The sequence below is a fragment of the Equus quagga genome, chromosome 3 (genome assembly GCF_021613505.1).
Source record: "Equus quagga isolate Etosha38 chromosome 3, UCLA_HA_Equagga_1.0, whole genome shotgun sequence".
NCBI lineage: Eukaryota > Metazoa > Chordata > Mammalia > Perissodactyla > Equidae > Equus > Equus quagga.
The window spans coordinates 124083759-124106836 of record NC_060269.1 but is presented as its reverse complement, the minus strand read 5'-3'; the positions used below and the strand labels follow the sequence as shown (position 1 = coordinate 124106836).

Below are 23078 nucleotides of genomic sequence, written 5' to 3'. Positions count from 1 at the left end.
GCTCATCTCCACAGCCTTTTCCAACTCTAACCTGCAGCTCAGTTAAGTTTTAAGAAGAAAAACCACACAGAAGAATGACTCTACGAGAGCACAGGCTGTCCCCAACCCAATGTGCGGAAGGGTCTTAGCTTTTATCCAAATTAAGATCTCATTCGTAGGTTAGAATTTTAGGAGTTTGGGCGGGATATCTGAGGGGAGTGTGGTGCCATAGGAATAAATTCCTCTGTTAAATAATACCCAGTCTTTCTAGAGTAAGGCCAGCTTGGCCAGGAAAGGAAAAGAGGGCTTGTGGTGTGGGGCCTTCCCTGCGGCCTCACACACAGGGGAAGGCTGCGCTAAGGCCCTTGGACTCTTGGCCAGTGGGCTGTGCATTTTATTTGATTTGAGCCCCCACCTTGTCTGCATGCTGCTATTGCAGCTCCATTTCCCACTCGGCATCAAAAAGTGTGAGAGAAACATTGCTCCTGTGATGTACCTGTATGAAAATATCTAACTATTAAACTACAACTATTCCTCTTTAAAACTCTTCTATTTACTTGCAGTTTCCCTTCATATGTATATTTATTCAACCTGTTTTTCCTCACTGTGTGGATGGTAGGGAAGTGACTCATGTTGTACAGGGAAAGATCCCTTTTTTCTTATGTGGGCCCTAACCTTGTACCCCATCACTCCTTATATGCCCATAAAGGATGACTTGTATTATATTATAGAAAGTTCGCAAACATGTTGCCCTTGAGAGAGGCAGTAGAGTGTAGTAGTTAAGTGCATGGACTTTAAAGACAGACAGACCTGGATATAAGATGAGGCATAATAATAACTAATACTTCTGTGCTGAGTACTCTTTACATATATCAGGGATCTCTTTTAATTCTCATGGCTGCCCCAGAAATAAATACTTGTCTTATTGCCATTTTACAGATGAATAAATTAAGGCACAGAAAAGATTAGTAACTTGTCCAGGGTCACACAGCCAGCAAATGGTATCAGTGGTCTGAGCCCAGGGGCCTTCCTCCAGAGTTCTCACTTGGATGGGATTCCCAGGTTCCCATCTATAAACTGAATACAGTTCTAGTGCCTACTTTGTAAATAGGATGATGCACATAAAGCTTTTAGTACAGTGTTTGCCACATAATAAGCACTCAACAAATGGTTACCTTTTTAAAAAAATTTTACCACCAGTCGACTGGCACTGGTGGGCTCATCTTTACAAACTGAGCGTCAGGATCGCACAGTGGTTAGAAGCCTAGACTGTGGAACCAGGCTTCCTGGGTTCAAGTCCTGGGTCTTCACCTTATTAACTGTGTGACTTTGGGCAAATTTCTCGGTGCCTCAGTTTCTTCATCTGCAAATGAGCATAATAACAGTACCTGTCTTGTCGAGTGTGAGATTAGAATTGAATGAGGTTACATGTGTAAGTAATCAGTACAATACCTGGTAAGCAACACTATCCAGTAGAAATATAATTTGAATCGCATATATAATTTAAAATTTTTTACCAGCTACATTTTTTTAAAAAGGTGAAAACAAACAGGTGAAATTGATTTTAATAATTAATTTAACTCAATATGATCATTTCAATATGTAATCAATAATATAAAAAATTATTAATGAGATGTTTTACACTCTTTTTTTGATACTAACGCCTTGAGATCCAATGTGTGGTTTACACTTACACACATCTCAATTCAGACAAGACACATTTCAGTGCTCAGTAGCCACTCGTGGGTATTAAATAGCCACTGTATTGGCCAGCACAGCTCTATAGCATTAGTTATTCTGATTTGCAGGAGTTTTATATTTCATTCTCATTTTGAGAGGAAGATAGGGAGGAGGCAGGTAGTTCTCAGCTCCACATTCAGGATGTATAGAAGCCTGTCTGCCTGAGTTATGGAATATATGGATTGATTATTTCCTAAAGGTCATATTATAGTAACAGTACATTTTATGTTTGTTGGAATACATTGGTTTTTAAATAAAACATACCCAGCAGAATTTAGCTAAATTTTAAATCATGTATGAATTAATTTCTGTTTCTTCTCTAGTTGGAATATTTCTAAACCAGTGTTATTGAAAATTTTCTAAACACAAGTGTATTCATAGTTTTAAATTTCCATCGTCTTGAGCAGCTTCAGCTTTTTTTTCTTAACCTGAACCTTTGTGTCCACACTTATAGTTTTTCCTGCAAATTTACCAAATTTTAGGTAAAACCCTTGGTTTGACATATAACAACAGTTTTTTTTTTTCAAGCTAGCCCTAGTATAGGAATGGGAAAAGAAACTTTCCTTTCTCTTACGGTTGGAGTGTCATCGGGTCGAATGTGGGTTGTAAGCTATGCCAGCTAAGGCTGCAAACAGGCTGCTACCAAGACACATGGTGATGATTTCTGTACAGACTCAAGGCAATTCTGTAAATCCTGTTTTGTAGGTTAATGATGCTACCTATGAGATTCCAGATTTCTCACCAACCATTAAAGGTGTTCTTTGGGAAAACTGGCCAATGGATAAAGGTGTATTTATTGCTTACGATGATGATAAGGTGTACACTTATGTCTTTCACAAGGACACTATACAAGGTACTTACACCTTTTTGTACATTCATTGATAAATAAATTTCCATTGCAGTGAAATTAAAACATTCCTTTCTGATGCTTGTGGTGAGTATTAGCTTTTCAGCATTAAGATGTCTGTTTTATAATATAGGATCCAAGGTCATTTTGGCTGGTGGCACCAAAGTTCCCTTCTCTCATAAACCTTTGCTGTTATATAATGGAGAGTTGACCTGCCAGACACAGAGTGGAAAAATAAACAACATCTACCTTAGCACGCACAGCTTCCTCAACAGTTTAAAAGATGTGGGGCCTAACGAACTGAGACAAATGCTGACACAGACTTTAATGCTAAAAAGGTAGGGTTTAAAACAGTTCTCTGGAGCTTCTCATTTGCTTTTGTGATTTTAAGGTCAAATCCTATTAAAACCGATGGAGATAATAGTATTTACCTTGTTTACTTCACGGGATTATTGTGAGGCTCTGATAAGATAATGGATATGAGGATGTGTACCAATTCTAAAGGAAGTACTGTTATACTCTTGGTGCTTTATTCCAAGAAAAGCCCTTCAGAACAAAAAGGTTTCTCATCACGCGAATAGCGCAATTACCTTGAAATTCTAGGAAACCTAATTATTTCAACAGTATCTTAATTTCATCGTAATAAAATTTGATTTTGCCTTGCTTTTTCCTCTTCCCTTTTAGGGCCAATGGGAATTCCTGTGTGGTCTAATTCTTCTGACTCTCTTAAACGTTGCTGTTTCTCAGGGTCCCCTGAGCTCCCTTCTTCTCACTCTAATTATTCTTCTTGGGTGAATCTCCTCTACGTACATGACTTTGGTACCATCCATACAAGACTGACTCCAGATGTGCGTCTTCAACTTAAACCTGTGTTTACCACTGCCTACCAGTCATCTGTATTTGGGAATCCATGAGCTCCTCAAGCTTGCCCAGTTTAAAACAGCTCATCATTTTCCCCAGCCCTCTCTACTCCCCCTGTCCTAATCACACATGAACATGCCCCAACACACACTTACACCTACACACACACCCCTGATCCTTTTCTCCTCCTGTATCCCCGCATCTTAACTCAGGCCCTCACTTGGAATAATATATAATGCAACCACTTCCTGGCTCCTCTCTCTGCTGACAGCCTCATGACACTCTAATCTCTTCACACACTTGAAAATGGGTCTGATCCTCTCATTCCCCTGCTGAAGATCTTTCACTGACCTCCCATCACCCTTAGGAAGAAATCCCTGCTCCTCAGAGACCTCAGCGTGACATACTAGGCACTTGATGATTTGATACCAGCCTTGACTGTGCCCACTTCTCCACTCCCTCTGTGCCACTGGCTGCTGGAATTAGATGTTTTTCATGCTTCTTTGCCTTGGCACATGCTGCTTTCTCTTCCGGGAATAAACTTCCCCTATCTCTGTACGTAGTTAACTCCTCCCTCTTCACCATTCATGGGAGCCCTCTCCTGCCCCAGGAAGCCTTCCCCTGACCGACCACTGGCAGTCTAGGTTGGGGACCTCTCTGATATGTCACCTCAGAGTCAGGATGCAGTATACTCAGTGGTTTAGAGCACTTTACCACTTTCCACCGTGTGACTTGGGCTAGTCTTTGAAGACCTCTAAGCCTCACTCTCCTCATCTTTAAGAAGAAATAGTAATACGTGGTGGATACAGTTGTTAGGGTAATCCAGTGAGAGAATTTATGCACAGTACTTAGCACAAAGACTCGCATATTGTAAGCGCTGCATTGTCTCTGTCATACTGTGTTATAGTCATCTGCTTACTTCTGTCTCTTCCACCTTTCCCAATTGTGACCACCTAAAGGACAGTGACTTTGTTTGATCTTTGTGTCTTGGTTCCAAGCACAGTTCCTGGCACATAATAGGTACTCAGTAAATGTGTTGGATGGAAAAATGCATAGGTGAATAGATGGATAGACGTAATATATTCATTAATGTAGGAATTCCACAAAAAGCTTAATTGGTACTTACGGTCATGTTTTAAATCAGAAGTCAGCAAACTTTTGCTGTTATGAGCCGAATGGTAAGTATTTCAGGCTTTAAGAGCCATAGGATCTCTGTCACAACTACTCAAGTCAGCTGTTGTGGCGCAAGAGCACCCGAGAATTGGTACAAATGGGCTGATGAATGGCCGTGTTTCATTCGAACTTATTTTCAAAAACAGGCAGCTGAATGGATTTGGCCTGTAGGCCACAGTTTACTGACCCCGGTTTTAAACTTACAAATTTATAGAAATAGAGTAGTAATTTTATTAGACTTATGTGAGAACAAAAATAATTTTCATGTATGTGTGAAGTAAACCAAAAAGTAAATAAATAAATAGAATTAGTCGTTAATGAGAGAGGGTGGTTACACAGAGTAGATTCAGATTAATAAAAGAAATTCAAGGAAAAACATCTCCAAAAAAGGAAGAAAAGTTTCTGTAGTTTTTCATAATTTGGAAATGATGATCACAGATTAAGAAACGTTTTGCAAAATTTATCTAGGCCGTAACACTAAATTATATGTAATCTGAAAATTACCTAATAGGGAACAAGTAGAGTGCCCTGATTAAGCTTTATGTACTCAAATCCTAGGTTCTCCGATGCTTGGGAAATGTGCAGGATTCTGCAGGATCACGCTGCCTGGAACGAGTTGGCCAGAGCTTGTCTGCACCACATGGAAGTGGAGTTTGCAATTCGCGTTTACCGGACGATCGGAAATGTTGGCATAGTGATGTCCTTGGAACAAATAAAGGTAAACAGCATTTTACAAGACCTACCAGTTTAGGATTTAAATCTTATTTATTCAAAGGTTTTACATTTATGCAGTTACTCTTAGCTAACTCATAAACACGTTAATTGATAAAACAATTACCACTTCCTACTAAGCGAAGTATTTTTTTTTAAAAAGAAAAAAAAGTAAACCTATGTATTTCTTCTCATTAACACTGCTTCTATTTGTAGGGAATAGAGGACTACAGTCTTCTGGCAGGACACCTTGCCATGTTTACGAATGATTTCAACCTGGCTCAGGACCTGTACCTTGCATCCAGCTGTCCTGTTGCTGCCCTGGAGGTATGGTAGCAAATAAGCAGGGGCAGAGGAATGTGTAAAGGAGGCTCTCACCTTTTGTATTTAAAGTTAAAATTTCTTGGTACCAGACACCACATGCCTTCCCCCTCCTAAAATTTAGACTGCAGCTTTAAGAACCCCTGAGTACTCATTAACTTCAAAACATTTTCATTCTACGTTCTGTGGAGCCATAAAAGGCATGATACTGTAATATTATAAAATAATTTAAAGTCTAAATGTGTCTGTAGAGAATAGACTATGTAACTTCCAAAAACATATCCAAATAAACACAGCCACCGTTTATTGAGTGCTCACAGGTGCCAGGCACTTTGCTAAGCACTTAGTATATTTTAGTCAGTTTAACCCTCACAACAATTCTGTGAGATAGTACTATTATTTTCTCTATTTTCTAAATGGGAAAACTGAGGTGCATTTATCCTCTATCTATTGTATGAACTTCTCTTGTGTATTAAGAGGTGGGCTAAGGACTAGTGTACCATCACTAGCTCCCCAGAGGTGAGCACTGCAGGGAAAGGACTAGCACAGAGTGAAGGACCCAGTTCAACGCAAGGAAGGAGAGAGATGTGGCTGCCCGGAGTAGTGATTAAGAACACGGACTTTCGAGTCGGGCATGTCTGGGTTCAAATCCCAGCTCTGTGTAAACTTGGACAAGTTATCTTATCTTTCCGTGCCCAAGATCCCATTTCTTTAAAGTTGGGATAACTACTTAGCCCACAGGGTTGTTGTAAAGATTTAAAACTGAGATTAGATTTTTTGGAACAGTGATCTAGCAGTTGTAAAGACACAAAAGGGGTAGCTGTTGTCATTACCATTTTTCCACCTCGAACCAGCATTTCCACAACTACGTAGAGGAGTTGGTTTTGAAAACATATTTGCAATTAATATCACAACTTCCCTTGTTCAAACTATTTTATAGCAAATTTTAATTTTAAGTTTTAAGTGAACTAAATTAATTTCTTTAAGAGGAAATTGAAATAATTTTACAGTGTTATTTAAGGTCATTGAGGACACCCTGAGAAGCTTTCAGAACTTGGATTGGTATGCACTAACGTAGGAATATGCTGTGATGAGTGAGGGCAAAGACGTCATCTTAGCTCTTCTGCCTTTTGCTGTGGACACTTGTCACGTGAGACTAGATTTGTAAAGGATTTGAGGTGATGGCTTCACAGTGGAGACGGGTGATTGCTCCCTGTCGTTCCTTAGCCTCACTTTGAAGGCCGATGAGTGAGCTAGATAAAGAGATCAGAGGCGAAGCCCTACTGCCCGACTCTGCCACATACTAACAGTGTGAGTTCATGTGCAAAACTAGCCTCTCTTTACTTCAGTCTCTGAATCTCTAAAATGGGCGCAAGAACAGTTGATTGCAAAAGGCCTAGTTGTGAAAAGTAAAAAAGCTCGTGCCCTAGAACAGTGCCTGGCAGAAAACAGCCCTTGAAAAATGTTAGCTATTATTAATTCTTTACAAAGTGTGAATAAAGTGAGGAGTGATCTCTAAAAACTCTTTAATAATTAGTTTATATTTGAAATTGTGCACCAGACACAGATAGAAGACCTCGGGAGCCAGGGAGAAAGACTCATTCACTTTTTATTTATGTGTGCTATTATGCATGTTGTGACATAGCTTCAGATTTTCTCAGAAAATAATATCAATTCCTATAGTCAAGTATTTCTCAACTTTTGTAATCTGCCCTCTAAGAAGAAAAATTAGTTTTAATTTATTTAATTGATTGAACTTTAATTCAATTTTTCCCTATTGAGAAAAATTAAATACTAAAGATAAAGTTTTTGTTGGATAGGATTGAGTTTTAGAGAGCCACAGACCACTGTAATAACTCAGAGGTTTTTGCTCCGCAAGAGCAAAAAAAATTTTCACCTCCTTGGGGCTCTGTCGCCCCCACTGAGAATGTATGCCATAGAAATGTATTATCTTTGCAAAGATCAATTCCGTTTTTTAAACAAAAAGTTTTTGTAATCACTCTTATTAAAACTAGCGCTATATAGTGACTGTGCAAAATAATTTGTTCATTTGAAATTAAGACCTTTCTCTTCCTGATAGATGAGAAGGGATTTACAGCACTGGGACAGTGCTCTACAACTGGCCAAGCGTTTAGCCCCAGACCAAATACCATTTATATCAAAAGAATATGCTATTCAGCTTGAATTCACGTGAGTCCTCCTCTTTGTATGTTTTAATCGGTATCTAATTACTGAATATCTTCAATTCTAAGCTGCCATTTATTATAAGGCCCTCCACTGACTTAATAATTGCTGAAGAGGGAAAAAGCCGTATTAATTGTACATCCAAAAAATATTTTTTCTAACTAATAATGTCTTATCCATGCATTTACCCACTTTCATTTTCAGCATCAAAATCTAAGTTTGGGTCCAAGCCTTTTCTACATTTAGAGTCTGAATATTGTTTTGAATCACATTTGGCCAGCAACACTTATGCATAGCATCAGGGTGACATACCCCTTTTCATAACCTTTGCTCATGATCTTGACCCCCTTGAACATTTTGAGGATTTGAAGTGTAATTTCCAGGTATAGTGAAAAATACCAAGTTTTAGTCTATAACTTCCATTTGCTTAAATTTGTAGTTTTTCTTTTTTGTTAATTGAATTGCATATGGATAAAAATTCAACAGTTAATGTTGAAAATCAAGCCAGAAGCTTTTCACGGGCAGATATTCAGTGCTTGAGTAATGATCCTTCATGATGCGTAAATAGGCTTCACAAATCTTTCCTACCTTTGGAAATGTCGTAAGCTATTCTGAGAGATTTAGAATTTTCTAATGCTCCTAATTGCATGACAGTCTTAATTGTCAGAAGTCTTAATCAACAGACTATACATTTTTATTTCAATGCTGCATAAAGTGTCATTTTAGAGGCATTCAGGATCCAGCTTTAAGCTCACACTCAGCCATGGTTAATGCTACTAGTGCAAATACCTGCAGAGACAACAAAGGAATAATTTATTTGCAAATATAAGTTCACACGTGTATGTACAATGACACCACATCACAACCGGACAATTACCTTTCAGCTTCATTGTAAGATACATTCCAATTTCAAAAATAGTGACATGTAGAAAAATATTATTCTTTGAACAAAGAAAATATGGTTTTAACATTTGAGTTTTTACAAAAACATTTTTATATAGTTCTTTATTTTCATACAGACTTTGGATTCATTAAGAATATGACACACAGATAATAGTTGGAGAAATTATTCTATCAAAAAGTATTCTTTGGGGCTGGCCCGTAGCCGAGTGGTTAAGTTTGTGCACTCCGCTTCAGCCCAGGGTTTCACTGGTTCGGATCCTGAGTGCGGACATGGCACTGCTCATCAGGCCATGCTGAGGGGGGCGTCCCACATAGCACACTAGAAGGACCTACAACTAGAATATACAACTATGTATGGGGGGGCTTTGGGGAGAAGAAGAAGAAGAAAAACCAAGATTGGCAACAGATGTTAGCTCAGGTGCCAATCTTTAAAAATATATATATTTTTTAAAGTACTTTTTATTTCTAACCAGGATACCTTATTTTAAATTTTCCATTTTGCAAATGAAAACTTTTTGGATATTTTATTTCTTCTTAATCAACCTTGATTTACATTTGTCACCTTTCTGCCCCTTACAAAGTAAATCCATACATTAAAAAGGACAAATTGGAATCTTAGGGCATAACACAAGGGACAAGGCCCAGTGCCCTGGGCCTCCATCTCTATCCTGGAGGTGACAGAGTCTTAGAATACAGAACTTCTGTGCTAAAGAGAAAAGGGTCACTACATCGGGAGATGACCCCCCATATCCTGTCAGAGCACAAACACCCCAGTAACCCTTGGATCATCCAAAAGACATTGATTTTTTCTTCTTTCCAAGGAATTGAAGCTTTTGTAGTAGACTCTCAAACTGTCTCATTATAGTCAGATGAGCTGAGGCCAACGGACAGCCTATGCTTTCTTGTTGATATTTTTTAACCCTTCTGCTCAACACTTGACCAAGAAGCCACCAATTCCCAAAACTTTCACTGCTATTTGTATGCTGACCCCTGGACCCTGATCTAGACACATACCCTGGCCCCCAACAATCAGGAGGGTTTCCCTTGTGATAGCAGTAATTAACTAGGTATATCTCATCATCATCAAATAGCTGAGTAGCCACCAGCTGCTGATTTTGACCGCTAAGGCCCTAGGTCTGTGCTCACTTCCAACAGTTGGTTTCATTATGCATCTAAGACCTTGATTGGGTCAAAGCAGGACCAGTCTATCAACTGTGGGAGGGATTTAGCTCTCTAGTCTGGGATTAGACTAATGAGCTAGATTCATATGGGAGTTCCAAAATAAAATAATAATAAAGTGAGTAAGCTAAAATAACATAAAAATAAAGTGAGAGTTCCAAAATCTTAACTTAGCATCTCCTAATTGGGCTTGCCAAAGGAAAACCTCAGGCTCCTGAAGGAGGGACTGTCATTCCTGTAGTCAGGAGATATTCCTAGCTGTGTTGATGTCATTGGGTCCAAATATTAGAAATTTCCACTTAGAAACATTGCTGCCTGTGGAGCGCTGGGCTGTCCAAAACAAAGTTCTCAATCAGCGGAACGGCTTTTCTTCCAAAAGATTCCTTGTACACCAAGAGATGAGGAAACCGAGTGAGGCCTAGTTGAAAGACTTGCCTGAACAGATAAGGTGGAGCTCAAATGGATCTCAAATAATGCCATTTTCAGAGCCAATTAATTTATTCTGGAGGAGATGGTTTCTCAGGGGAAGATGGATCTCCAAGTGGGTCTTATGCAAATCATTGATCCATTCTGTCTCAAATAACAAAAACAAATTGAGATAATACATATGTCCTGTGGATCTGCAGATCCATGTTGGCATCAGTCATGGGAATAGGGAGTATTGCTATTTATATTGTGTATAATGCTTTTTATCAGAGTGAGAACCAGGATCCCCAATACTGTAATCCTCAGCGTGTTCCTCCATTTCTACCCAGATTCTCTGAATTCATATTCTATTTATAAATATTGGGTCTTTGGAAAATGCATTGTTTTTTATGGTCACATATTGTCATTTAGTGCCCCAAAGGAGATGACCAAAAGTGGCCCATGAAATTTAATGTAGCTCCCCAAAATGCCTAGCATACAGCAAAGTCATTACCTTACAGTCTAGTATAATTCACCTTAATAATTATTTTTGAAGTAGCAAAATAATAATAGACTGCACTTGAAAAAAATGCTTGCATATATGTTGTATATCACATCTTTTGTGAGCCCAGGCAACTCAGTGACAAAGATTATGTTTTAAATCTTATACAGTCGTGAGCTGCATAACGACATTTCAGTCAATGACAAACCAAATATACGACAGTGGTCCCCTAAGATTAGTACCATAGAGCCTAGGTGTGTAGTGGACTGTACCATCTAGGTTTGCGGAAGTGCACTCTATGATATTTGCACAACTACAAAATCACCTAACAATGCATTTCTCAGAACGTATCCTCGTCATTAAGCAACATGTGACTGTATATGTAAATAAGATACTTAAATATGTATTAAAATTCACTCTGATTTTTCTTTCAGGGGTGATTATGTAAATGCATTGGCTCATTATGAGAAAGGAATAACAGGTGATAATAAGGTAACCTTGAATAAAGATAAGAGATGCATTTTTATCTTTGGGTGTGTTATTTCCACTTAAATTGTCTTATTTGCACTGTATTTATTCAACATCTAGCATGTGAGCGTTTTTTCAGTTTTTCAACAACTTTGCAAGGATATAGTTACATCATTTTAAAATATTTTAAACTCTTTAAAGATGACAATATTTTTATCAGTCTAAAAAAGATATGTTTTCTTTTGCATCCTAAATATGAGCTGCTTATTAAGGTTGTAAGATTTTTCTCTTTCTACTTACAGGCTAACTATGATTTTCATAAGGCTTTCCTTTTTACTCTTTTAAGAAGTTTCAATAACCACTTTAAAAGTGAATTCCCAGTCCATAGAAGTTCACCTACCATTTCGTCTCTCACACTGCGTCTTTTATGATGAACCTGGAAAGCGTGCACTTTACCCACTATTCCAGCACATTCTCCCACCCCAGAATTTTAGCTCAAGAAGCTAAATTTTGCAATAAAATTGATGTTTTAAAGTTAGGTGATGTCTTGCAAAGGTTGAAAATCTTTTTATTTTCTGTTTTATATTTAACATTTCTATTACAAAAATAATACAATTTCATTATAGTCAATTTAAAAAATCACCAAAGTATGTTAACATGAAAAGTGAGATTCCAATATTCTCTTCTATATCCACACCCCTTAATGGTAACCACTATTAATGATTTCATGTATTTCCATCTAGAGTCTCTTCTAAGCATACAACTAGGTATGTAATGTGGATTTTTCTAAATATGAAATCATTCTTTTTCATTCATTCAGCATAGATCACCTGAGAATCAATTCTGTGAAAAGCAGCATTTTGCTTTCTTCATGGTCTTTCCAAGTCAATACATACGAATCTGTTTTAATCTTTTAAGAGCGTCTAATATTCCATTGTTTGGATGTACCATAGTTTTTTCATCCACTCCCTTATTGAATTATAGTTTGTTTTGGGTTTTTTTTACAATCAAAAACACTGCAATGAATAGTCTGCCTAGTATGTGTATCTTTAAGTACCTAAGATAGTATTTATGAGGGATATATTCTTACAGGTAGGATTTCTAGGTCATAAAATGTGTGCTTTAAAATTTGTATATTGCTCTCCAAAAAAATTGTAGTGATTCGTACAGCTATCAGTTGTATATGAAAGTGTCCATCTCCCCCACATTCTCATAACACTGAATGTTATCAATCGTTTTATCTCTACCAATTTGATTAGCAAAAAATATTTTATGGGTGTTTGATTATTGGTGAAGTTGAGTACATTTTATTTATTTGTTGGCCAGTTGTGTCTATATTTTTATGAGTTGTCTAATCATGTCCTTTGCTCATTTATCTCTTGGGTTTTGACATTTTCTTTGGCTACGTCTGTTTTAGTTCATGCTTTATCGGTGTTCTCAAATACAGTAACTACTAGCCACATGTGGCTATTTAAATGATTTAAAATTAAATAACATTTAAAATTTAGTTCCTCTGTCATGCTAGCCATGTTTCAGTAGCCACTTGTGGCTATTAGCTACCATGTTGGACAGTGCAGATATAGAACATTTCCGTCATCACAGAATGTTCTACTAGATGTGCTGCTTTACATAAAATGTAATTTGATATTACATTTTACTAGTGCAGATTGGTTACTTGAAAAGTTCTTTAGCTATCTTTAATGAATTAAACAATTTTAAATAAATTAATAAAATTTTTAATGTTTAATTATGCCTAGTAGAGAAATCTTCAATTTGATAAACAGTTTTTTCCTCTTAATTTTATTCATAGCGTTTATGTTATATATCCACTATATTACTTCTTACATAAAATTTTATACCAAGAAGACATACAAAGATATGCAAGGCATTATGACAAGGGATAGTAAAAATTTGATCATAAGCATAAAATATCTAGACATCTGAAGAAAAAAATATAACTTTGTAACAGATGATTTTTAAAAAAAGACTCAATGTTACTTCAAAATCTTTAGATTTGCCTGAAAAGATTAATGAAAGTAGACCATAACCTTTGGGCTCGTTTTAAATTTAAATTAATTGTTTGGCTGAAATACATCATTTTAAGTTTGGGTCTGATTGTTAGTTATCGGCCTTATCCTTACAGGAGCATGATGAAGTGTGTCTGGCTGGAGTGGCCCAGATGTCCATAAGAATGGGAGACATACGCCGAGGGGTTAACCAAGCCCTCAAGCATCCCAGCAGGGTCCTTAAGAGAGACTGTGGAGCCATCCTGGAGAATATGAAGGTGAGCTTTTCTGTGTGCAAATATTCATGTGATCTTAGGCATAATAAATTGAGTACTTTAATAATCTCATATTATTTTAGCAATTTTCAGAAGCAGCCCAACTGTATGAAAAAGGTCTCTACTATGACAAAGCAGCATCTGTTTACATCCGCTGTAAGAACTGGTAAGAATTTGCTGGAATTTGTTCTGAGCAAGTGTGAAAGTGAATGGGTTCGATGGTCTCCCCGCCTTTTTCCTTGCTGCTCCTCCTGCCTGTCTGTACGTCCTGTTCTGCCTATCTGGGCCTTCCTTCCATCTCCTTTTTCTTTTCTTATATGAGTTCGTATTTGTAGTTCTTTTTCCAGAGAATACCACATTCACTTGGTTTGGTATGGGGAAATCCGGATCAGATAAATTACTAGGGGAAAAAAAAGCCCTGTTGCCCCAAATTGTTAATGAACTAACCTTCATTTTCCCACAGTGGGTGGGCTGGTGGTGGAGGGTCAAGAGAAAAACCTGTTAAATCTTTTACCTGTAGGAGCCAAGATTTTAGAAAGATCATGCTAACTGTTTTTTGAATCCTAAAGACTAACATTTGATTGTAGGAAGCTCCTTTGGGAGTGACTATGGTGCTGATACTCTCCTAAACCTACCTTTCTAGGGCAAAAGTTGGTGAGCTTCTGCCTCATGTTTCTTCTCCAAAGATTCACTTGCAGTATGCCAAAGCTAAAGAAGCAGACGGAAGGTTTGCACACTTTCTCAAATTTACACAAATTTAATGTTTTATAAACTAACTGTTAGTATTTGCAACCCTCTAAGAAAGGCAAAGTTGAGAAAGACAAAAATCGTCTTTACCCCTCACCTGGCCTGACATGGCAGACTATTGAATTTTCCTCATACTTCATATGCCTCAGTCGATCCTTTATATGTTCATTTTATTTGAGGGTATTTCCTTTTATTTGAGGGTTAAATACTAGAAGTTGGAATTTTGATATAATATGACGTGAAAATGAAGTTAAGGGATAGTCATTTTATGAAAGAGGATAACTTAGTGATGCAGAGGGAAAGAAAAGTGAAAAGATGTGAATTCCACACCTATAGCTGCACCATTTAAGTCACAAAACAGTATTAAAATACAGCTGTGGACAGTTACCATCCTAAATAAACAAAGATCTCCTGCAACTTCGTACAAGAAACTCAAAGGTGCTAGGACGGAATAGGCCAAAGACAAGGAGGAGTCCCAGAGGAGGAAATACAATTCTGAAATTGTATTTCATGTGAACACGAAAGAGTCCTACTTCAGTAATAGTAAATTAAAGCAACAGTATATCATTTTAACCTATCATATTGGGATTTATTTTAAACTAATGATCATACTGTCAAAATGCACTTGTTGGTGGCCCAATGATGTTGTGGTTAAGTTCTCGCACTCCGCTTTGGCGGCCTGGGGTTCACAGGTTCGGATCCCAGGTGCAGACCTACACACTGCTCATCAAGTCATGTGGCGGCAGGCGTCCAACTCATAAAATAGAGGAAGATGGGCACAGATGTTAGCTCAGGGCCAGTCTTCCTCACACACACGCAAACATGCATTTGTTATACATGACTGATGGGGGGGTAAATTTCTAAAGCCTTTATGAAGCTATTTGGCAATATGTATTAAGAGATTTTTAAAGGTTAATACCCTCCACTTTCAGAAAAGTAACCTTAGGAAATAGATATTTATACACTGAATGTCTTGTTGAAATGGAAAGAGCTGGAGAGTTAATGGAGACTGAAGAGAAGTCTTGAGCTCCATCTAGAGGTCGACACACAAAGATTTTATATATCACTGTTAAACTACAGCTCTAATTGTGAAAAATTCCATATTTTCTGTTTTCTAAAATAAGCCTATATTACTCTTATAATCTTCCCAGTCAAAAAAAACCAAGTAAAATGTAAAAAATTACATAGATATTGAAATGTGTTCATTTTCACATTTGGTGAATTCAATATTGGTATTTTAGTGTTCAATACTGGTATTTACAATTCAATATTGGTATTTTACTGTTCATTTATAAACCCCTAAGAAGAACATTTTAGTGAGATGCTTCCTGGTATTCTTTCTGATGAAAAACAAAGAAGTTCAAGAAAAATAAGCAACCACCATCAATAAAAGAGAAAAGTGTCTCAAACATTTCTTGACATTTTTCCCCCAATTGTGACAGTGTTAAGAAAGTTCGTCCGAACTGAGTATTTCTTATAGATACAAAGAAGCTGTTCTGGCGTATGAGAATGCAAAACAATGGAACAGTGTAATCCGCATTTATCTGGACCATCTCAACAATCCTGAAAAGGCCGTCAGTGTTGTCAGACAGACCCAGTCTCTGGATGGGGCCAAAATGGTGGCCAGGTAACATAATGCATTAATATTTTTGGACTTCCAAAAACTAGCGTTAAAAGAAGGGCCCACTTCCTCTTATCAAATAAATAAATTCAAATGGAATATTTATTTTTTCCTACCTTTTTTATTAGGTCCAAATGTTTAAATTCAAATACTGTTTGTTGTGGTCAGCATATGAGAGTATGTTTGTCAGATATAAGCATATAGTATAGAACTGCAGTTTAACTAATACACTTTTATTTTGAAATGATTTCTCATGGTTTAAAAAGATTTTATTTTGTAAATAACAAACTTAATTTAATGAGTCAAGCTAATAAAAGTACTTCGTTTTAGGTTTTTTCTACAGTTAGGTGACTATGGGTCTGCCATCCAGTTTCTCGTTATGTCCAAATGTAACAATGAAGCTTTCACACTGGCTCAGCAACACAACAAAATGGAAATATATGCAGACATTATCGGTAAATATCATTATTTTCCCTAATTTCTCTTTAAGATTTTTATCATAGAAACACTTTGACTCTTATGATCTAATGGTCAGATTGATGTACCCTCAAGCACACGTGCACACACCATTTAGACATAGACACACACGTATCCATATGTTACCTGTCAGATTCCAGGATCCCTGCTATCACCTTAAAGGTAAGATGGAATTATAAGACCGTTTTCAGAAATTAAGGTTTTCTGGGTGAATTCCAAGAGAGACCAGATTTCCCACATCCTGCTATTGATCAACCAGTGGGAAAGCAATCTTCCAAAACGAAGGTGACAGGACATGCAGAATGATATTTGAGAAAGTGAATGTTTTCATAAAATTTTAAATTGAGTTACAAATTAAGAATATATGATTACTTTGAAGAAGAGTGATATACGCAAGACGTGGTCTTTAAAGATTCTGAAAGTCCAAAAGAGAAGTTTATAACCTGAGAACACCTGCTTATAGGTTTTCCTCCCATGTTTGCAATTACTCTTAGAAACTACTGAAAGAACTTTCAGATTTTCATTTTATGGGCCATTACTTGTGGTGGTGTTTTGCTTTGTTTGTGTGTGTGTGTGGTAAAACATACATAACTTAAATTTACCACTTTAACCATTTTTAAGTGTACAGCTTGGTTGCATTAAGTACATTCACATTGTGCAACCATCACCACCATCCATCTCCAGACCTTTTTCGTCATCCTAAACTCAAACTCTGTATCCATTCAACAGTGACTCCCTGTTCCCTTCAACCCCTGGTAACCGCTGTTCTACTTTCTGTCTCTATGAATTTGACTATTCGTGGTACCTCATATAAGTGGAATCATAAAATACTTGTCCTTTTGTGTGATTTTGTTTTTTAAAATTCACAAAATGCCCATAAGAATTGATGATAGGAGTCATGAGAAAACTTTTGTTTCAGTCTGTCAGGGAACAAATAGGTAAAAGCATCTTCTAATATCTTAGGAAGTCATTCAGATAATTACTGAAAATAAATAGTTAAAAAAAAGAAGTACCGATAAAAGCAACATTAGAATTATTCATGTTTAACTTGACAGATGACACTTCTGTCCTAATGTTACAAATCACCATTGCACTAACACACTTCAGTTTTTCGAATTTCGTACGGATGTGGCTTATCCTATATCATGTACATACTCACCCCCACCCACCCCCAGAACAACACACACACTTCTCTCCACCTTTCTGTACCCGCTGCTCTTATAAACTCACATCTGCCTTGGGCTGGAGGCACAGGGCGGATGTCGCTTGGCTAGCGTCCTGAGCCTCCAGCTCCCGTGGGTAAATGTAAACAGTGAGTGGCACGCCAGCAGCTTTGAGCTCCTTCTTCCTCTGTGCTTAATATGTTTAAGCCTCAAACCAAAAGAAAAGCAGTGATAAAGGAAAAACAGAACATCTGTTGTCCACTTGACTGTCATCTTCCTTACTTGTCTGACAAAGGCAGACAGACTGTTGTTTAAAGCAGGCGTCGCTGAGGAAGGGGGGCGGGTTCATGCGTATTACGGGGAACTTGGCTTCTGCTTGTTCTGCAACTCCAGGCAATTGGTGGTTGACATTATAGTCCTAGTTGTTCCTGTTGTTTTAGGAAACGCGATTGAGACTCTTAAAGAATGGTAAAGGTCACTAAGGGTCATGTCAAACCGTAACCTAGATTCTCGCAAAGCCTCATAATTCCTCTCCTGAGTCTTGTGTAGAGTGAAGAGAAGACGGAGCAGAGTTGATTTGTGGGGTAATTGTGATGAGTGTGTTTTGCGATGAAAACAGGCACTGATAATAACATTGCTATTTGCTGTTGAAAGTTTTTAATCACCTACTTTTAGATCAGCCGTTTTTAAGATCTTGTTTACCTTTTATTGCTAACGTAAAATAAGTTTTACTCAGATGTATTACTCAATGAGCTTCTGTTGTAGGTTCTGAAGACACTACTAATGAAGACTACCAAAGCATTGCCTTATATTTTGAAGGAGAAAAAAGACATTTTCAAGCTGGAAAATTCTTCTTGCTGTGTGGCCAATATTCACGAGTTAGTATTTGCCCAGAAAACATGCAGTGGACTCCGCAGGAACGAGTATAAGACTTATTTTTAAGTATCTTGTGTTCCCAGACACCCACGTGTGAAATCTCAAAGTCAATTTTAAAATCTTCCCCTCTCTGCCACACCCAGTCACATTCTTCCTTCATAATCTCTCTCACGTCTCTCTCTTTTCATTCTAACTTCCGTCAACTTAATCCAAACCAGGGTCACCTCACTTTAGATTTTTGCAGTATTTTCCTATTTTCCCTGTTTTTAGTTTCTCTCCCTATAACTCATCCTCCATTTTGTTCCCCAAATGGTAGTCGCTTTCATTGCTAAAGAGCCCCAAAAGCATGGGTTATGTTTCTCACAAAGGACATAAATAAATGAAGCTGTGGGTGATGCTGTGCGCTCATGGTGTGACAGGATGGTGATGCTGCCTGGCACCTGTTCTGTTTGAAGGGCACAGCTGCTGCTCACCTCTGGAAACTTGTTGCCATTCAGGAGTTTGGGCCCAGTAATGCAAGATCATTTAATTTTTCATGAGAAATAGAAGCCTGAGCCTCCCTACTTTAAAATATGGGCCCAGATATTTGTTTATACCTCACTGGCCAAAGAAACATGTCTGTGTGTGAATTCAGCCTTCAGGTCACCAATTTGCTGTTTATGGCCTCTTAAATACTAAGTCCAAACTCCTTAGCTCAAGAGAATTTCCACAATTTGACCAACCAGCCTGACCTTCCCAATCTGGCATCCCCTGAAGAATCCTACATTCCCACTAGCCTTTTCCCATCCTTGTTCTTCATCTAGATTCTTCTCTGCCCTCTTTGTCACCTACCGCAGACCTGTTCATCTTCCAGGCCTTTTTCTTCTGTGACACCTTCAGGATCATCTCCATTTTAACCATCTTTTCTTCCTCAGAGCACCTATAGAACCAACTGGCTATACTGCTTATTTGTCTTTTTTTTTTCTTTTTCTTTCTCTTTATTTTTTTTTGTGAGGAAGATTGGCCCTGAGCTAACATCCATTGCCAGTCTTCCTCTTTTTGCTGAAGAAGATTGGCCCTGAGCCAACATCCATGCCCATCTTCCTCTGTTTTGTATATGGGATGCTGCCACAGCATAGCTTGATGAGTGGTGCGTAGGTGCATGCCCAGGATCCAAACCCACAAACCCCAGGCTGCCAAAGCAGAGCACGTGAACCCAGCCACTATGCTACCAGGCCAGCCCCGGCGTATTTGTCTTTTAAACTTTTATAGCCTTAAATTTCTTCATAGATGTGGTGGTATGGTATTTATGAGTTAGACAATTACGACTTAAAATAATTGATTCCTTCTATCATCATCACATCACACAGATCTCCCCAATTAGATTGTACATAATACAAAAGGAGGGGCTATATCATTTCCTTCCTAGTATTCTCCATAGCGTCCAGCACAGTCTTATATACATGGTAGCAGGTTGTCAGTAAATATTTGTTGAATGAATAAATGAATGAAAATAATTAAATCTTCCTACTGAAAGAGGGTACATTTTTCATTTTTATTTCATCAGAAATCAGAAGTAGGTTCTTCAGAGGGTCAACTGGATCCTTCCATTTTTTTAAATTGCTCTCAGTCTTTTAAGTATATATTTTAAGACCCAGCACTGTACAAGCCCTTGGTTGAGATGAAGATACTTACACAAACTATAATTGCTTTGTGTGTGTGAACGCTTTGTTTTTCCCAAAGTGAAAGAAGTCTGGAAATTTTTAATTGCTATACAATTCTCATTTCAGGCACTTAAACACTTCCTGAAATGTCCAAGCTCAGAAGATAATGCAGCAATAGAAATGGCAATTGAAACTGTAAGTCAACTCTGTAAGGAAACTTTTGATATTGTCAATAGTTTTAAATACTTTTTGGAGACATTTCCAAACATACACAAAAGTAGACTAAACAGTGTAACAAACTCCCTTGCACCCATCATCTAACTCCAACAGCTGTCAACACATGGCCAGTCTTATTTTGCTCATACCCCCACCCTCTTTCCCTGTATTATTTTAAAACAAATCACAGACATCGTGTCATTTCATTTGTGGACACAAAATCTCTCTCTAAAAGATACGAACTTTTGGATTTTCTTTTAGTTGTAACTTGTATACAGTAGAGTGCACAAATCCTAAGTATACAACTCAGTTAATTTTTTCATATATGTACACCTGTGTAACCCCCACCCAGATCAAGATAGAGAGCATTTCCAGCTCCCCAGAAGCCCACTCGTGTTGCTTCCCAGTCAGTGCCCCTCACCAAGGGTAGCCACAGTTCTGACTTCCATCCTTATGGATTGGTTTTACCTGTTTATGAATTTCATATTAGTGGAATTATACATATATACTTTTTTGTGTCCACTTTCTTTCAGTCAGCATTAAGTCTGCGAATGCATCTGTGTCACTGCATGTAGCCATAGTTCATTCTTATTCATTGCTGTGTAGTACTCTACTATGAGCATACCACAATTTATTTACCCATTATTCTGTTAATGGACATTTAGGTTGTTTCCAGTTTGGGCATGTTATGAATAAAGTTGTTCATATATCTTTTAGTGGACATAAGCACTAGTTTTATTGGGTATATATCCAAGAGTAGAATTATTGGGTCATAGGATATACACATTTTTAGCAATAGTAGGTACTACCAAACATTTTTTTCAAAGTACTTGTACCAATTTGCTCTCTACCAGCAATGCAAGAGAATTTAGTTGCTCCTCATCTTTACCAATACTTCTCAGTCTATTTCATTGTAACTATTCTTATAGAAGTGTAGTGGTATCTCATTATGATTTTATTTCATTTTTCTAAAGACTAGTGATATTGAGCACCTTTTCATATGTTTATTGGCCATTTGAATATCCTCTTTTGTGAAGTGCTATTCAAATCTTTTTTCTAATTTTTAATTGTATCATCTCATCTTATTCTTACTGATTGGAAGGACTTTATTATATATTATGAAAGTCTCTCGAGCTGTGGCTTGTGTTTTTATTCTCTAGTGGTGTCTTGATGATAGGAATTCTTGTTTTAATAAAGTCCAACTTATGCATCTTTTCTTTTATGGTTAGTGCTTTTTAGTCCTATTTAAGAAATCTTTGCCTATCTCATGGTCATGAGATATTTGTCTTATGTGCTTCCAGAGATTTGATTGTTTTAGCTCTTATTGAGGTCTTTGCCCATCTTGAATTAACTTTTGTGTGTGGTGTGAGGTAGGAGTCAAGGACCTTTCTTTTCCACATGGATAGCCAGTCAATCCAGCACCATTTATCAAAAAACTATCCTTTCCCCCACTGAATTACTATGGAGCATTTACATAGATGAAATGACCATATATGTGTGAGTCTGGTTTTGGGTTCTTTATTCTCTTCCATTGACTAGTCTATCCTGTACCAATACCACACTGTCTCAATGACTATATTATATGTATTATATAGTATAATCTACTTTCTGTCTGTATAGATTTGCCTATTCTAGACATTTCATTTAAATGGAACTGTACATGTGACTTTCTGTGTCTGGCTTCTTTCATTTAGCATAGTATCTTCAAGGTTCATCTGTGTTGTAGCAAGTATCAGTACTTTATTCCTTTTTATGGCTGAATAATATTCCTATGTATGACTATATACATTGTATTTATCCATTCATCAGTTGATACACATTTGGGTTGTTTCCACTTTAGGGCTATCATGAATAATGCTGCTGTTGAAAATTGGGCACAAATTTTTGTGTGGATGTGTTTTCATTTCTCTTGGGTATGCACCTAGGAGTAGAATTGCTAAGCCATATGTTAACTCTATAACATTTTGAGGACCTGCCCAACGGTTTCCCAAAGCATCTATACCATTTTACATTCCCAACAGCAATGTATTTTGGGGTTCCAGTTTCTCCAACAATAATTTCTTGATATTGTCAAAGATCTAGTTAGGCTTCAAATTTCCCCAACTGTGTCATAAATGCTTTTTCACAGCTGGTTAGCTCACATCACATCCAGAGAAGCTCCTGGCACTGGATTTAGTTTATATGTGCTTAAGTCTCTTTTAATCTCCATCGCTCTCCCTCCCTCCATCTCCTCTTCTCTTCTGCTTCTCCTCTTCCCTTCTCCCTTTTACCCCACCTCCCCTACCCTATTCCCCTCTCTCCCCACCCCTCCCTCCTATTATCTTACCCCCTTGCTATTTATTTGTTAAGAAACCAAGTTATTTGTCCTGAGGAATTTCTGACATATAGATTTAGCTGATTGCATCCTTGTGGTATAATTTAACTTGTTTCTCTACCTCCTGTATTTCCCACTAGCTAGTAATTAAATCTAGATACTTGATTAGACATAGATTTGATATTTTTGGAAAAACTCATAGATGAGGCCGTGTACTTCCTATCTCATCATATCAGTATGTCTTAGTCAGCTCAGGCTGCCATAGCAAATACTACAGACTGGGTGGCTTAAACAACAGACATTTACTTCTGACAGTTCTGGAGGCTGATAAGTCTAAGATCAAGGGGCCAGCCAATTTGATTCCTGGTGAGGGCGCTCTTCTTGGCTTGCAGATAACCACCTTTTCACTGTGTTCTCACATGGCCTTTCCTCAGTGCTTGCAGACGAAGAGAGAGGGAGAGATCTCT

General features: G+C 37.6%; 1 protein-coding gene across 1 annotated transcript in view; it reads left to right on the top strand.

Annotated features, from left to right (window-relative positions):
• Nucleotides 1-23078, top strand: part of LOC124236990 (WD repeat-containing protein 19) — a 91666-nt gene that overhangs the window by 42673 nt on the left and 25915 nt on the right. Inside the window, exons 16-28 of the mRNA XM_046656046.1 lie at nt 2425-2572; nt 2700-2904; nt 5159-5318; nt 5528-5638; nt 7713-7822; nt 11240-11297; nt 13417-13557; nt 13638-13720; nt 14198-14281; nt 15782-15928; nt 16253-16377; nt 18328-18440; nt 20208-20276. Coding sequence (XP_046512002.1) covers nt 2425-2572; nt 2700-2904; nt 5159-5318; nt 5528-5638; nt 7713-7822; nt 11240-11297; nt 13417-13557; nt 13638-13720; nt 14198-14281; nt 15782-15928; nt 16253-16377; nt 18328-18440; nt 20208-20276 — 1554 coding nt within the window. The remainder of the gene's footprint in view (nt 1-2424; nt 2573-2699; nt 2905-5158; nt 5319-5527; nt 5639-7712; nt 7823-11239; nt 11298-13416; nt 13558-13637; nt 13721-14197; nt 14282-15781; nt 15929-16252; nt 16378-18327; nt 18441-20207; nt 20277-23078) is intronic.